At 43.9% G+C, this 15,233-nt stretch overlaps 2 protein-coding genes across 2 annotated transcripts in view; one reads left to right on the top strand and one right to left on the bottom strand.

Moving 5' to 3' along the window:
- The window catches only part of rpl13 (ribosomal protein L13), a 321,135-nt gene that overhangs the window by 27,590 nt on the left and 278,312 nt on the right, over window positions 1–15,233 (bottom strand). The gene's annotated exons all lie outside the window — the stretch shown is intronic.
- Window positions 1–15,233, top strand: part of zfhx3b (zinc finger homeobox 3b) — a 125,826-nt gene that overhangs the window by 33,820 nt on the left and 76,773 nt on the right. The window contains exons 2-4 of the mRNA XM_062561767.1: window positions 10,821–13,334; window positions 13,453–14,071; window positions 14,185–14,206. Of these exons, the coding sequence (XP_062417751.1) occupies window positions 10,857–13,334; window positions 13,453–14,071; window positions 14,185–14,206 (3,119 nt within the window). The 5' untranslated portion in view covers window positions 10,821–10,856. The remainder of the gene's footprint in view (window positions 1–10,820; window positions 13,335–13,452; window positions 14,072–14,184; window positions 14,207–15,233) is intronic.

Genomic DNA, 15,233 nt, shown 5'->3' with positions numbered 1-15,233 from the left:
TGTGTGTGTGTGTGTGTGTGTGTGTGTGTGTGTGTGTGTGTGTGTGTGTGTGTGTGTGTGTGTGTTTTTAAGTGCATAGTGTGTATATAATATATGCCTGTCCTTCATTCCAAGATCTAGTTGGCATGTGTCAAGACTCTTAGCTATGCCCAGTATACTGACATACCAGCCTGAGTGGAAACCTCGTCACTCCTTAGAGAGAATTCATTCACAATATGACACTTTTTCTGGCTGCTATTTTGTCTCTCATGAATACATATGACCTTACACACTGGTGCGTTTGTGTTCCCACACAGAGCCTAGTGCTCAGTGTAGAATATTCACTTGTCATGCATTGGGATTGAATGGAGCTGTCCGAGGACCCAGGGTTAAGATCCAAAGTGCGTTGTCTCTGATCTCCCCCGCTTTCTGTATTCTGATAGCTGGATCTTGTTCATCTTGTTTGCTGGCATGCTCTCTCAATGTCAAAACAATGACATCATTAATTCAATTTGCTTTAAATGTGCATTTCGGGAAGACCACTAGGACTTGGTTAATGAGTGAAGTTCATTTTGCTCTTATAAAAAGCGCAAGTACTTTTCTTTTCGTCAGTGGATTGATAGTGCATGAAGTGTTTTTGCTAATATTAGTATGTGGCCAAATCTTTGCTGCATCATTCTTTCTGTGGGTTGTGTTTAGTGTTTGATCCTCATTCAAGCATTTAGTCATGTCTTCTAATACTTTACTCACCGTTGTCAAAGATAACCTGAAATCCATGAATGGATTTTTCTGTATTCTGTATAGTACACATAGCAGTTTTTATGCCCTTGACAAATGCTTCCTCCGACTGAATCAATGAGTGTAATGTGTCAAGTGTAATGCTGCGGTCCTCCTCAGCGCGTTTCTTCCTGAGAGGTATCCGCCGATGACATGAGGCCCTGATCTTGAAGCTAATTATCCAGCAATGTAAATTCGTTTTTACCCATCTCCTTTTTTCATCCCTGTACCTTTTGTTATTCTTTTACTCACCCCTCTGCTACACTTCAGCTCTCCAATGTGACTTTTACATAAGAAGGGCATAATATCTTACCATCCCCATCTGTGAAAGTCCATGAACTAATCCCAAGCAGATGATAATTCTTTATCCTCACCCTTTAGCTCCCTTTGTCACTTCTCACTCTGTTTTTGATAGAGCTTTTCTCTTTTAAGGGATCTTTCTTGCTGCCTTTGTGTTTTGTGCATTTGCCATCCCATGCACCACGTATGAATATGTACTTAATATTCACGTATTAATATTCCGAGTGCATTGGTTCAGTGGTGCAAAAACAATGCTTTACATGCTTACAAATGTATGCTTCCAAGTCAATGTAAACCTCCACATGTCCCCTGAAGAATGTGTAGGTTCTCTGGCCGTGTTCGACCTTCAGACCTTTTCAGTCCCATGTGACTGAAATTCCACTCACACCTACACACCCATATGTCACATACAGTATGCTCACACAGTAAACTACAACGCAGCTGCTGTCATCTTCTTGCCAGGAGATAGATAGATGCTACACTACTGAAATCTGGAATAATACCCACAAGCTCCCGCCGCTCACAGATCAGAATACCCAAAGATGAATAGACGCCCATTTAGATGTGCGCTGTTCTGAGGCTGTTCGTCCCTCGAGCCCATGTAGTCTGGGTGCTCCAGCGCTTCCCTACCAAGCCTCTGTTGTGCTACGCTGTGCTTAGCAGTCTTCCCAGCTGGGGCCCAGATGTGGCAGCCATGTCATGCGGAGCTGGGAGGCGGAAGATAAGAGGCCGATGGTAGGCCTGCTCCTTGGTCTAGGGTCTGTTCCGCAGCGGTTCAACTCGATGTTGCGGTCGGTGCGATCTGAACTTTGACAGCCCATGTCATGCTTAATGCCTCACTTCCCAAATACAGCTCAGTAGGGCTGATTTATATCTACCAGGTGCTAGTGTGCAAGCAGCTCTGGGATGAGAGGAGGCATGTGGCCATTTCATTAAGGCAGATGAACAAGGGCGGTTGTGTGTGTGTGTGTGTGTGTGGAGATGAGGGCCAGCAGGCTGGTCTTTCTCAAATATAGCTCCACAGCACCATAGCTGTCACAACAGTTGGGCCAGGCCGCTTTGGATTTCTTAAAATATCACACCAGTTTTTGCTTCTCCCTCTCAGTTGTCTGTTTCCTCTGTCTGTTTCCTCCTGCCCATAGTGATAATATTTTTGATTGTGTTTCCCGCACATGTGCGTTTGCCTCCCCATATCAAAGTCCTGGGACACTTTTGTACACCTCTGTGCCTCGTTTTGTGGCTGAGGACTGAGCGGCCAACAGCTCTAGGGGTCATATATTTGTGGATTGTCTTGAAAGATGCCCCATCAGTCTCCTTCTTCGTGGCATGTTTGCTGCCCAAGTGTAATTTATTTTGTTTGCCTCACACGCACACCTTCTAGTTAGACAACTCAGTTAGGCATTATCTAACAGGAACTGCTTCATTGTTTGAATGGGCTAATTCTGTGTCCCTGGAGGTCTGTAGCTCAGAACAAAACTCAGATTAAGTGCATATGAACACTTTTGATTGCAACTTCATGAGGAACTAGTGTTCCTTAGTTTAGTTAAATAACCTCTTTATGTTCTACCGAACTGTAGTATTTCTCCTCACACAAGCGTGTCAGACAATAATGGGCGGCTCTGTCAGTGATCAACTTAGCTACAGAAATGCTGTTTGACGTTCCTCGCAGACTTCAGTCAAGTCCTGAGGTGTCTTTCAGCATTGCCTTACAGGCCACCTTGTTATACACTTAACAAGCTGTTTTCTTTTTGTTTTTCTTCTCTTTTCCTCTGTTGACAGTTCCTCATCACTGCTCTACTCAGAAGGAATGCACTTCACCTTCCAAGGTTTGCCTTGGAATCTGTCCTTGTAAACTGTAGGGCGAGCTCTGCTCTCCTAGTACGATGGCGAGTGCTCAGTTCATAAACTGCTAGTGTAAAGATTAGGCATCACATGTAAACAAGGGCAACAATTTTGTTCTTTTAATGTTTCAATTAAATACTTGTCTGATTCCCCCCTGTTTATTTCTAATTTGATAATCACAACTCCTGATGTATGTCACTTGAGATCAAGGATATCCATGTATAATAAGTCTGTGATGTTCATTAAGCTTGGGGGTCTTTTATTTTTCAATACAGGCTTGCTAGTCTTCTTTTTTGGGTTTGACATGGTACCTCTTTGCTTAAATTCTGCTCTCTATTGGCTCCCACACATAACACAGCATGACCTCTCACATCTCTGCTCTCACCCTGGACAGCTTTCACCCACATAACTCAGGTTTCCTGGTCATTTGACCTTCACAGGGCTCTCTTGAAAAAGGGATCTTATCACCGTACTCAGGTTTAGACGTTTTAACAAAACACTGTGTCTAACCCTCAGACTGCTGACACTGCCTCACTATTGCACTGCTTAGCCTCCGTGCAACCTAACTCATCTCATCATACCACTCCATGCAACTCAGAGGGTGTCCCAGTTTAACCACAATATTGAGTTGTTGTTTTCTGTTAGCTTTATATTCCAGGCCAGTGGACAATGTATTCTATGAAAATACACCACTAATTGTTACGTTAGGGTTTTCTAAAAACCAAAAAAAGCGTTGTGCTAAAGGTGTGTGTCCCTTTAAGAATCCTCAGCAGTGGATATTTGTCTTATTGCAGGTGCTAGTGAACCCTGTACTTTACCAGGTGCAGGTCTTGGTCATTACTGAGGTATTTGTTTTTCAGATTACACTGAAAGGCTCAGGATTATAGACGTGTTATCCATGTCCCCTATCCGTCTGTCAGGGCATGATCCCTGCGCGCAGCCTGAATCCTTCTCCACTGTATGCCCCTGTCTGCTGTCATGACTGATGGAGATTTCTTAGACCACATCCCAGAGCTACCATGTTGTTCTTTCCCCTTCTCCTGTCTCTCTGTCAACGGGGGCTTGGCATGCTGATCAGTGTCAGCTATCCTTAATGGAAGCAGAAGCAGCGGTAATGACATCTCCCTGTTCGCCCCAATCCATGCAATTCCATGGGGTTTGGATGGCTAGCGTGAGGGAGCCGAGCTGAGCGGTGGTTGAATTGTGGGGTGTGTGTGTGTGTGTGTGTGTTTGTGGTGGTGTTGGAAGGGTGGGGGCTTTGCCACAGCCATTGGTTGCTGGGGTTGCTGGACAGATGATGGTCTCTCCAAAACATTTACATAGAGCCCCACAATTGTGATAATAAACCGTTTTATCATAGGGCTCCCAATCAATAATGCGGCTTCTTAAGGTTTAATATTTCAATGGTATTGATCATTTTAACAACTGCGTTTGTGGTTGACTTGCCTTAACTTCAGCGCCGCGGGAAGTTGTGTATGCACATATATATTTGTGTGTGTGTTGCAACAATCTTTTAATGTTACTGTTTTCTTGATTGACATAAATCGGATTCCCACCTACGTAAAGTTGAGTGATTCTATAATCCACGTTTGGCTTAACTCTGCAGTATTCTGACCATAGCTTGTTGTCATAGGTTCTCTTAAGCTCCCAGTTTTCTATGAAAATATATAATGGAGTGAGTGCAAACGCAAGATCCAAAAGTACTGGAATTGGCAGATTTCACTTCATCCCCTCTTGAGAGAACAAAAGATGTAAATAGGGGTAGATTTGATAATTTCTTTAAATGTAGGTCCTGGGGCACAACGACTTTGATCGGCACATCTGCCCTTGTCCGTGATCTTTCACTAGACATATGCCTTTAGTCTGCTCACGTTCTCTCTAGCTCTATATTTCAATATTGCTTCATCTATTTTTTTTTATCTTTACTGCAAACACCACAGAAACATAGTTATACATAGGTACTATCCATCTACACATCTCTTCTATGGGATTTCAAAATGTTTTTTATCCACAGCATCTTCCCAAGGATTCCAATCAGTGTGTTGTTGTCTGATTGATTAGTGCCAGTGTACACACTGCTCTTTTAGCCTTTCTGCATTCCAAACTATGGGAAAGTCGGAACTGCATGCAAACGGATGTGAAGATCCATGTCAGACTGTTACAAATCATGTAATATCCATGTCTGTTGGTCTAAAATTGAGTGAAATGGGGAAGTGTATCTAAATAATCTGATAAAAATTTGAAAGATACGGATTGAAGTTCTCTGTACGGTGTACAATTGCATACTGTGTGTGTGTGTGTGTGCCCTTTGCACTGGGTTGCCTGGGGGCAAATGTTAGCTTGTGTCCAATGGTCGCTCTCTGATTATACATCAATACCTTAATTCCAAGGATAATTAATGCTCTTACAAATTAGAAAGCTTTCTAAACCAACCACATGGGACATTATAGGAAAATAATACAGTGCAGTTGTTCAGTGGGGTTTGTAAATGAAGAAAGATATTTTTCGGCTGTGTCACAAGCCTCACTTAACTGTACGTTACTGTAAATCTGACATTCCTCAGTAACCTGGTTATTATTATTTTTACTTTCATTGCATGTTCTGGCGAATAGGTCTTTCTTTACAAAAACAGTAACAACCTTTAACAGCATGCTTACTTCAATAGAATGCATTTTGTCTGGTTACCTTTTTATATCTTCCTTTGTACTGAGGTTTTGACTAAAATTATGGGAAATTATATTTGTAATGAATGTGAGGATACCCGCTCTTCTCCCTTTCGCCCCATGGATGTTGCTAATTGGCGGGAGACTGGGAGCTTCCTGCTGTGTTTCCATGCTTCCCTTTGCTTTGCCACTCCACCAGGTCTTTCACCAACACTCTGCAGAATCCAGTAATTAACCCACAGCTAATTAACTACATCTCATTAGACCAGCGCGCTGTTTCTATCACACCCTCCAAAACTGAGGAAACATGTGTATAGCCCCTCGGCTCCGACCAGATCACCTAATCACACTGCCCAGTGTAAAAGTTCTGTACAGTTCTGCACTGCGATTTTGACGCTTCTCTGTCTTAAATCACTTTTCTTCCGTTTTGCGATATGGAATTGATTTATCAAGATTTGATGGTGTTGTGTAAAGGGTGAAATCATTTTCAAGGTTCTGTTTCAAGTCTATTAAGAAAAGAGGCAATTGATACTGGAAACAAATCAATTTAGCCTTTTTCTGGCCAGTGTTACTAGTGCAAAATGGTTAATAAAATTGAATGCTGTGATACTGAAACAATCAGCACATTGCCTCCTGGGTATTTTAGTTCCTCATATTGTAATCAGCAAGGATTATTTTAGCTGTAAGTGATACATTGGTTCCAACACTAGTCCACTGCATACAGTACACCTGTGAGACAAAATAATAACATCTATGAACTGCAGTCTTGTCTCTAGCATGTATTGCTTTCAGGTTCTCACTGGCTTTAAAATCACAGGAGCTGCAGGCCTGAGTTCTGCTATCTCTGAGAAAAACTCCCAGACATGCCAGTGGCCTGCCCTCTCTACTCACACTCGTATAAACACAAAGCCATGTTCTTCGCTGCCTTAGACGTAACACAGCAACAGCTATTTCTGTTCCACAGACTGATAGCTCCCACTGAAGATCATTGATTTTACGGGAAGCCCTGTTTACAGGCTGAGTGCCATCGACCTGAGGTGACTTTTTGCCTCCTGCAGTTGGAGCAATACTGGAGCAGCCTTACGTCTGCATTAGCAGAATAACAGACAGAATATTTACGACACACAATAAACAACAATGCTGCACATGGTTAATTGTCTGATTTACAGTGTTTGAGATGAAATAGAACAAGAACTACATGTACCTAATATAATTATAATGCAGTGTTGTCTATAACTGTGGGTGACAAACTTTTTTGGCCCACAACTCCATGACAAAGTTACCAAAAGAGGCATTTTCACTTATAGACAACTTGAATTGTTGTAATTGCCGCTAATTTTAATAAAGTAAAATTTGATTGATGTTAATATTTTTTATTGAGAGCAATACTACATAATGATGTAATTTATTTATTTTGATTAACTGGAGTATCAGGTTTTTGCTTTAGATTTAGGCTAGAGGGCTACACACAGTTGATGGAGAGAATAGATACAATAGAGACGAGAAGGAAGAACCTTGTGGTGCAGCGTCAGAAATGTAAATTGCTCACTATTATAGCACAGTAATAAAACCAGAATTTAACAAGCCGTGTTTTGAATTAAAATGGACTCATGATTAAGAGTGCAATGCTTGCACACCTTTTATTGGTGATTAATTGGAACAAACCTAGGAGGTAAACCAGCCTCACTCTGCCTGAGGACTACAATGGTTCCCCCATCAATGAGCATGTCCCCTGTGCAACATCAAAGGCCTTCCCCTGCTTTATCAATAAGAACCCTTCCTTCCCACATCTTCCTGTAACTTGCTTAGCGTTCACACCATTGATTTTCCAATAAGCGCCCCTTACCCTGCGGTGGCTGGCCTAGCTCTCTGGCTTGGCTCAGAGACCAGACAAAATCAGGCAACATCACTGAGGGACAATTGAAAGTCAGATCTGGTGTGATGTTAGGGGTCCTCTTGGTAAATTAGGAAACAGTTTTCCCATTTCAAAGACTCGCTTACTGCTGACTTGTATGTGAATACAAGACAGGGTCGAGGCTGCATTGTGTCCACAGCTAGGGTTGAGTCTGAGCAATTCCCCTCAGGAAACCCTGGAGAGCAAAGTCCTGCGGAGGCAAGGCCAGGCCTCCAGGCAGGTGATCAGGCATGCTTACAATCAGATGGTTCTTTAGCCTTTAATTCCTCCCTCAGTTGGCCAGTAAATCCTAACTAATGAAAAGACCATAACATAACTTATCTCTCTTTCCGTCCCAACCAAATGGCATCCAGGTCGTCTCTCTGATAGTATTCATCTGCTTTGTTAGGGTGGTTGGTGGAGGTGGTGTATGACCTTTTTATGTTTTGTCATTGGGATAGAGATAAAGAAAGAGCAGAAGGTACCCTGGCATAAAGCCTTTGAAGGCAAGTGGCAGCAGGAGGAGAGTTTTGGCCGTTATGACCCCGTGCGTCGGCATGCGTTCACTCAGAACACCTCAGGAATCCAGCCTTTTGTTCCCTCTGATTATCTTGTATTGTCAGCTAAAGCTTGTTTTGGCTGCATACAACCTGCTTATTGTCAACTCAGTGGGCCAACATTCATTCAACAGAATGACGATATAGCACAGGGGCAGAAGCCACTGCAGAATCACTTGTTTTGTCAAATCTGCACTTGTAGTTGTAAGTATGCAAAACAAACGTACAACTTTATTATAGTAATGTATTGCAATGTAAAACCTTGCATAATACCACTCCGCAGTAGTCACCTTTAGTGGGCTGCTCCTTTGTTGTGATTTGTGGTTATTAACACAGTCGGCACACAGACACCGTCCCTTCTCTACTTCCCCTCTTCTTCGACCGCGTCTCTTTGTCTGTCTCCCCGGCTTGTTTAGTGCCTCCCAGAGATTAAAGCTTTTCCTGCTTTAAACAGGTGTCACTGAGCCAAGCAGAACTCTGAAAGACAAACAGTGTTATATCAGTTGGCCCATCTGCGACTTGGCGACTCCAGACAATCCCATTGCTCATCAGTAACCACTGCAGGTTATTGAATTACACCATCTTGATTTTAAAGGGCAATCCTGTTTTCTGTAAGCAGTGGACACATCAAGCTGGCTCAGAGCTCCAGCACTGATCAAGACTCATTGTGTTATCCTGTCTGCTGCTAATTGCTTCAGGTATCTTACAGCAGTAGCAGGAATGGAAGGGGACATAAAGTACACTATATCCACTTTAATAAGACTCAAGACCATGTAAATATGAGAGTGGAGAACTTTGAAGGTCATTGTGAACTAACAATCTTAACTAGTAGTTGTGCATACGGGCTCAGTGTTCCAGGCTTGGTCCAGACAGGCAGTGGAATCTGGAGGAGGGGCTGACTGAATAGATTACAGGAACAAGGTGTGAATCCATGCTCAGACAGGACACATGGAGACTTTTTCCAAAGAGACAGTCATTTTTCCCATTTGATTTTGTGATTTTTTTTTCTTTTTTCTTCCAGATGCTTACAGTTTGAGAAATAATTTTCCTTTTTTTCTTGCATTACTCTCTCTGGCCTCAGTCTATTTGCGTGAGATGTCTGTTGCGCTCATACTCTCTTATTGATGGAGCAGATAATACAGACCAGTAGGGCCAGTGTTCCCTCACTCAACATGGCAGCTGTCCCTAAATCATGTCTGGCTGTATAAACCAATCTTGTTAATAAGCCAGCCAGTCTAATATCTTTCATTTTGTATGCAAAGCAAGTCAAGGGTCATCAGGCTTCGCTTCTGTGGTGTGTAAACAAAAACAATCAGCTGGACAATACTGGCTGAAAATGTCTCTGGGTATTTATGACAAAAACAAATGCATCATTTTTGTAGTGATATAATGCATTGAACCAATTTATAATTTTACTGCGTATTACTGCCCCTTTATTGTTATTTAGCCGGTAATGTGCACTTCTGGCCAGCTATTGTTCAAATACAAAAACGCATCTTTTAAAATGAAAGTCCATTTATTTTGTTTAAATATAAACAAACATATAAAATTGGGAGGTGCCAGGTATGTTGTGTGGGAGGCTAGCTTCATCAGACATTCATGAAAAGGCAGGCAAACATTATCAATCTCTCCACTCCCTTAGTGGTTAATATGTTAGGGTGTGGGGGTAGAATCCATTCTGATCACCGCTGAAATTTGCATCTCTAAGTAAATAAGTAAATAAATCAAGTGCAAGCAGTGAATGTGCTAATCAACAGGGACATTGCAGTGAGCTTGGTGCCGGGAAACTTTGCTCATGTAATATTCAGTGCCGCTGGGTTAAAGGGCAGCCTAGAGTTATTGGTTTCAGCCCGATTGCCCCCTTTAATCAATGTTGGCTGCATCCCTTTAATAAAATTATTAGCTCAGCAGTATCCTGTGCTATCATTTTATCTCTTCTGCGCTCTAAATTGCAGCCTGTGTTGGGCCTCTTCGATGCTCTAGGCATGGCCAGCTCCCGAAAGCACAGCTCACGATTATTATTTTAGAGGCATTGGATGGCTGTAGTGTTTGAAACCAGGCTCAGCGTAGAGGTTATTGGATGCTAGATCAAAACACATGTATTTTTGGTTCATAGAAAGTAAGTTAGCCTTTTTGAAGTTTATACCCATCTATAACTGTAGTGAAATAATATTATATTTGTCTGTTATGCACTGACTAAACTGGAAAATGGCATGATAGCGGTGATACTTATTTTAGATGCATTTCTTTTTCTTTTTCTAGTTATGTAAATGCTGGATTGCCTGATGGGTGGCTTCTTGGTGTCTAATTATCTCAAAATGAATCTATTTGATCCATTAAGTTGGCCCGTTTCTCCTTTTTTCTGACTGCAAGTTAATTAAAAACGGATGTAGGACTTGCAGAATATAAGATTGGGGGTGTTGTTTGGAAGCTGAAGATAAAAGATGGTACCTTCCTGATATGGCAGGAAGATGAATCATGGAGCTTTGTTCTGTTCTCAGGTATTGTGTTAAAGTACCTAATCCAGCGTAATGAGCATGGTGCCATCTTTCCAATTATATTCCAGACTGTTGTCCCTCACTCAATGCAATACATTGTATTTGATTATATTATTATCTGGTTCCTGCTCACATTGTCTTGCATATTTTTTTAGCAGATCTTTTCTGAATAACTATAGTTCTTTAGCTATTTATGTTTTCGACATTTACATGGTAATTGACAAGTTGTGCTTATGCATGTGTGTCTATGGTTACATTTAATACCCGCCACATACAACAGTGTTAACTCACCCAATTTGTGTTTCTGCAGGCCTGGATGCGATGACCGCCTCATGTAGGCATCAGCATGGACAGCTGTGAGTCTCTTGTGGTTTCTGGGACAGACGATGGGCCCGGCTCCTCCCAGCAGCAGCAACCAACACAGCCCTGGAACGATCACTCTAGCTCACAGGTCCCGTGCACCAACCAGGCACCGTCCTTGGACCCCCTGGCTCTCTCTGCTCCCTACCCTTCTAAAACCCCAAACCCTAGAGGACCTCATGACGTGGTAAGAGAACTGCAGTCCCAGCAGCATCAACCAAAACAAACATCAGCCCAGGGCCACCGCGAAATCTCTGCCACAGGCCAGCTGCATCCTAGAAGAGAAGGTCTTCAGGAAGAAGAGCAAGAGGGAGTAAGCTGTGGCGAAGACGAAGAATCTGAGGACTTAGATGAAATGGAGATTGACAGCTGTTTCCCAAGTCTTCAACCTTTCCCTGGGGTGCCAATGGCTTCAGTGGGAGGGGGCATGCCCTCTATTTTGCGACATCCGCCCGCACACCTTCAGGGAGCAGCTGAGAGTGGAAGTGAAGAAGGAGAAGAGGAAGAGGAAGAGGAGAGTAGCGATGTGGAGAACCTGGCCGGAGAGATAGTCTACCAGCCTGATGGCTCGGCCTACATCGTAGAAAGCCTCAGTCAGTTGATCCAAAGTGGTGGGGGTACGGTACCCGGCCTGCTTCCCACAAACTCTCTCACCAGTGGGGGAAAACCGGGGGAACCTTCTGGGACTTCATCTTCGGTGTACCCGCATATCATCAACACGTTCCACATAGCCTCGTCCTTCAGGAAGTGGTTTGGCAATTCAGACCAAGGGTTCCCCAATACCTCAACCATGGCAGGCCTCAGCCCTTTCCTGCACAGTTTCCGTGTCTTCGATGTGCGGCACAAAAGCAACAAGGATTACCTGAACAGCGATGGGTCTGCCAAGAAGTCCTGTGTATCCAAAGATGTTCCCAACAATGTGGATTTCTCCAAATTTGATGGGCTAGCTCTATATGGCAAGGGTAAGCCAATTCTCATGTGTTTTATCTGCAAGCTGTCCTTTGGCTATGTGCGTTCCTTTGCAACTCATGCTGTCCATGATCACCGCATGACACTGTGTGAGGACGAGCGGCAGTTGCTAGGGGACAAGCAGGCCTCTGCCATCATCCAGGGCATTGGGAAGGACAAAGAACCACTCATCAGTTTCCTGGAACCAAAAAATAAGAGCACTCCCCTGCCACCTACCATGCTACCAATTAACTCTGGTCAGAGTTTCTATGGTACCTTTAGTGGTGTCCATCTGGAGCCTGGAAGCAGCAGCAAGGGCAGCGAAAGTCTCCTCAACAAAGACGCTGACTCTGGCCTCCACCAACAGAAGCAGCAACAGGCCCCACTAAACTCAGTCCTCCCTATCGGGGGGATGAGCATTCCCAAAGCATCCACTATGACCTCATGCCCAGGCTCTGCCAAAGACTCCAGTACCCTGCCCAAACAGGGAGGGAGAACAGAGGAGCCTGTTGGGAAAGAGTTGGCATGCAAGGGAGAGGTTGGTGTCAACGAGGAACATAAAAATATAGACCAACTATCAGGCCAGATGGGGGTCTCAGAAGAAGAGGAACTGTTATTAGGGGAGGAGGAAGATGAGGTGGAAGCAAGAAGCTCTGCAGTGGCCTGTGGTGGTAACAGTAGCAGCGGCGGGGGTGAAGCGGAGGAACCAGCTGTCTCAAACCAAAGCATTACCAAATCTCCTTTATTAATGCCTAGTAGCGCTCTCCAGCCTTCTGCCTGCACCTCTGTGGTCAGTTCCACCCTCAATAGCAAAGACCCTGTTTCCACTTTCTCCTCTATCAAGAAAGAGGGTTCAGCTGGAGACGATGTTGGAAGGACCTCCGAGCTCCCTCTGAGCTTTAACTGCCAGGGGCCCCCGGTTCCCACGGCAATGGCGGCAGCTGCCGTCAGAAGGAGCGAGGATGACACCGCTGGCTCTTCCTCTTCACCTCTGTCCTCCAATGCTGCTGCTGATGAAAGTGCCAATCAAGATAGTGCCACAGCTCCAGAACCAAATGATTTCCCAGCAGAGGGAGAGGAGGAAAATGGAGCCCTTCTGCACCATCACCACATGCACCACCATCATCATCACCTCCACCCTTCATCTCATGGCCACTCCCACCTCTTCCCAGGGGGTTCCTGTGATTTGACAGGGATGGGCGATTGTTCACAGAACCATGGGCCTGGTGGCAGTGGAGGAAGTGGGGTAGAATGCCCTAAATGTGACACCGTTCTGGGTTCTTCACGTTCCCTGGGTGGTCACATGACCATGATGCATTCACGCAACTCATGCAAGACACTCAAGTGTCCGAAATGCAACTGGCATTATAAGTACCAGCAGACGTTGGAGGCCCACATGAAAGAGAAGCACCCAGACTCTGGAGGCTCCTGTTCATACTGTACCAGTGGTCAGAGCCATCCTCGTCTGGCTCGTGGAGAAAGCTATACTTGTGGATACAAGCCCTTTCGTTGTGAGGTATGCAGCAATATATTTATTTTTTTGTGTTGTGAGGCCAATTACACTTATTAAAGATTTAAAGTAGCAAATCTATTACTTTAATGCGGCTCAAAAGAAAATGTGTTTTTCATTCTAGGTGTGTAACTACTCGACCACCACAAAGGGAAACCTAAGCATCCACATGCAGTCAGACAAGCACCTGAACAACATGCAGACTCTGCAAAATGGAGGCACCATTGGCTCTTCACAGGAGCAGGTATTTGGACATACCCCAGGGGGAGTAGTGGCTGTCCCGTCAGTGACCCAGGCCAGTAGCCATCACCCTCCCCACCTCCATCCTACACAGTCCTCCACCCATATGGCAGGACCGTGTGGGGCCCCCTCCCCAACCAAGCCTAAGAGCAAACCTACTTGGCGGTGTGAGGTATGCGACTACGAGACCAATGTGGCCCGGAACCTGCGTATCCACATGACAAGCGAGAAGCACATGCACAACATGATGCTACTCCAGCAGAATGTGACTCAGATGCAGCATGGCCGGCTTGGCTTGGGAGCCATGCCTTCCCCCTCTGAGGCTGAGCTTTACCAATATTACCTTACCCAAAACATGAGCCTTCCACCAGGCCTCAAGATAGATCCAGCTGGAGCCGAGGCCCAGTTCCTGATGGGGAGCTTTCATCTGGATCCCAACATGGCCGCCCTGGCACCTGCACTTGGTAAGCCCCATGTCTTGCCCTCTGAATCTACATACACTGGTGAATTCTCTCTCATGCCCTGGGGTATGCCTGCCCTGGTGAACTTAACACAATTCTCACGTTCTAGAGGCAGAGCGTTACTAAAGTAAGGAGGGAGAGGTGAAAGAATAGAGCAGCAGAGGGCTTAACCCAGACCATCTCCAGATAGGGCTACTCTCTTGAGGTCTATTTTTATGTGCACTATTTTCAAAGCCTTCATCTCATATTCATATGAATACTGTCTGCCAGTACAATAATTTACAAAAATTACTGGCTGTACATTTAGCTATACATATGCCGATTAGCACACAGAAGATAAGATAACCTGATCTTTACTTCGACCTAGTGACATTGTATTGATTTGTTATGAGATAATTTCAAATTCAATCATTGATATACATTTTTTGTTCTGGAAAAGTGACCTCTCCTCTCTCATACACACATACCCACCCTCATGCAATCAACCTCAGCTTTTTAAGTCATTTTTCCCAAACTGGTGCTAAACTTCACCACTGGAATTCCATTTTTTCAACTTTGTAATTGCAGCTATATATCTTATCATGGTCAAAGAAGGGAAGTCAGACAGCTCAGCATGGGTAATTCACCAGCGTAGCAGCGTGTTTGGCAGAGAAGTTACAACCTCACAGTTTGTAGAGACTTGTCTACAACTGTCACCAGTTCAAAGACACAAACAATAATTGATTGCTGTGACTTATTCTTCTGCCATCTGGTTCACTTTTCTGTGGGTAGTAATATGCGTGTTACAAGGGAGGCAATGATGAAACAGTCTAGGCCCATAAATAACAGTGTTGCCACTTTAAGAAATTCTTAAAGCTATTCTACAAAAACTATTTATTGTTCACTATGATGTAAACGGTTCAGCAAACATCATAAATATATCTGCCATTTAAAGGAGATCTTCAATCAGGTTGTCAAAGTGAGAGGTGCTGTTTTTAAGCTCTCACCCTGTATTGCTGAAGAATTCACTGAAAAAACATCGTAGATGGTTGAGGTTTTTTAATGTGCGGATTCCTAGCACTAGCAATTGTATAAATGTCATTCATAGACATTAACTATATTGTTTTTCAATATAAAATAAAACAGAAAAGAAGCTCCAAATTAAGCTTGGTTCCACTGTTCAACAACAAGAAATTAGTTAGGAATTTGATCCAGATCCGTGGTA

Source organism: Pungitius pungitius, chromosome 4, assembly GCF_949316345.1.
Source record: "Pungitius pungitius chromosome 4, fPunPun2.1, whole genome shotgun sequence".
Lineage (NCBI taxonomy): Eukaryota > Metazoa > Chordata > Actinopteri > Perciformes > Gasterosteidae > Pungitius > Pungitius pungitius.
Note: the sequence above shows the minus strand (reverse complement) of the source record. Positions and strands in the feature narration are given on the sequence as shown.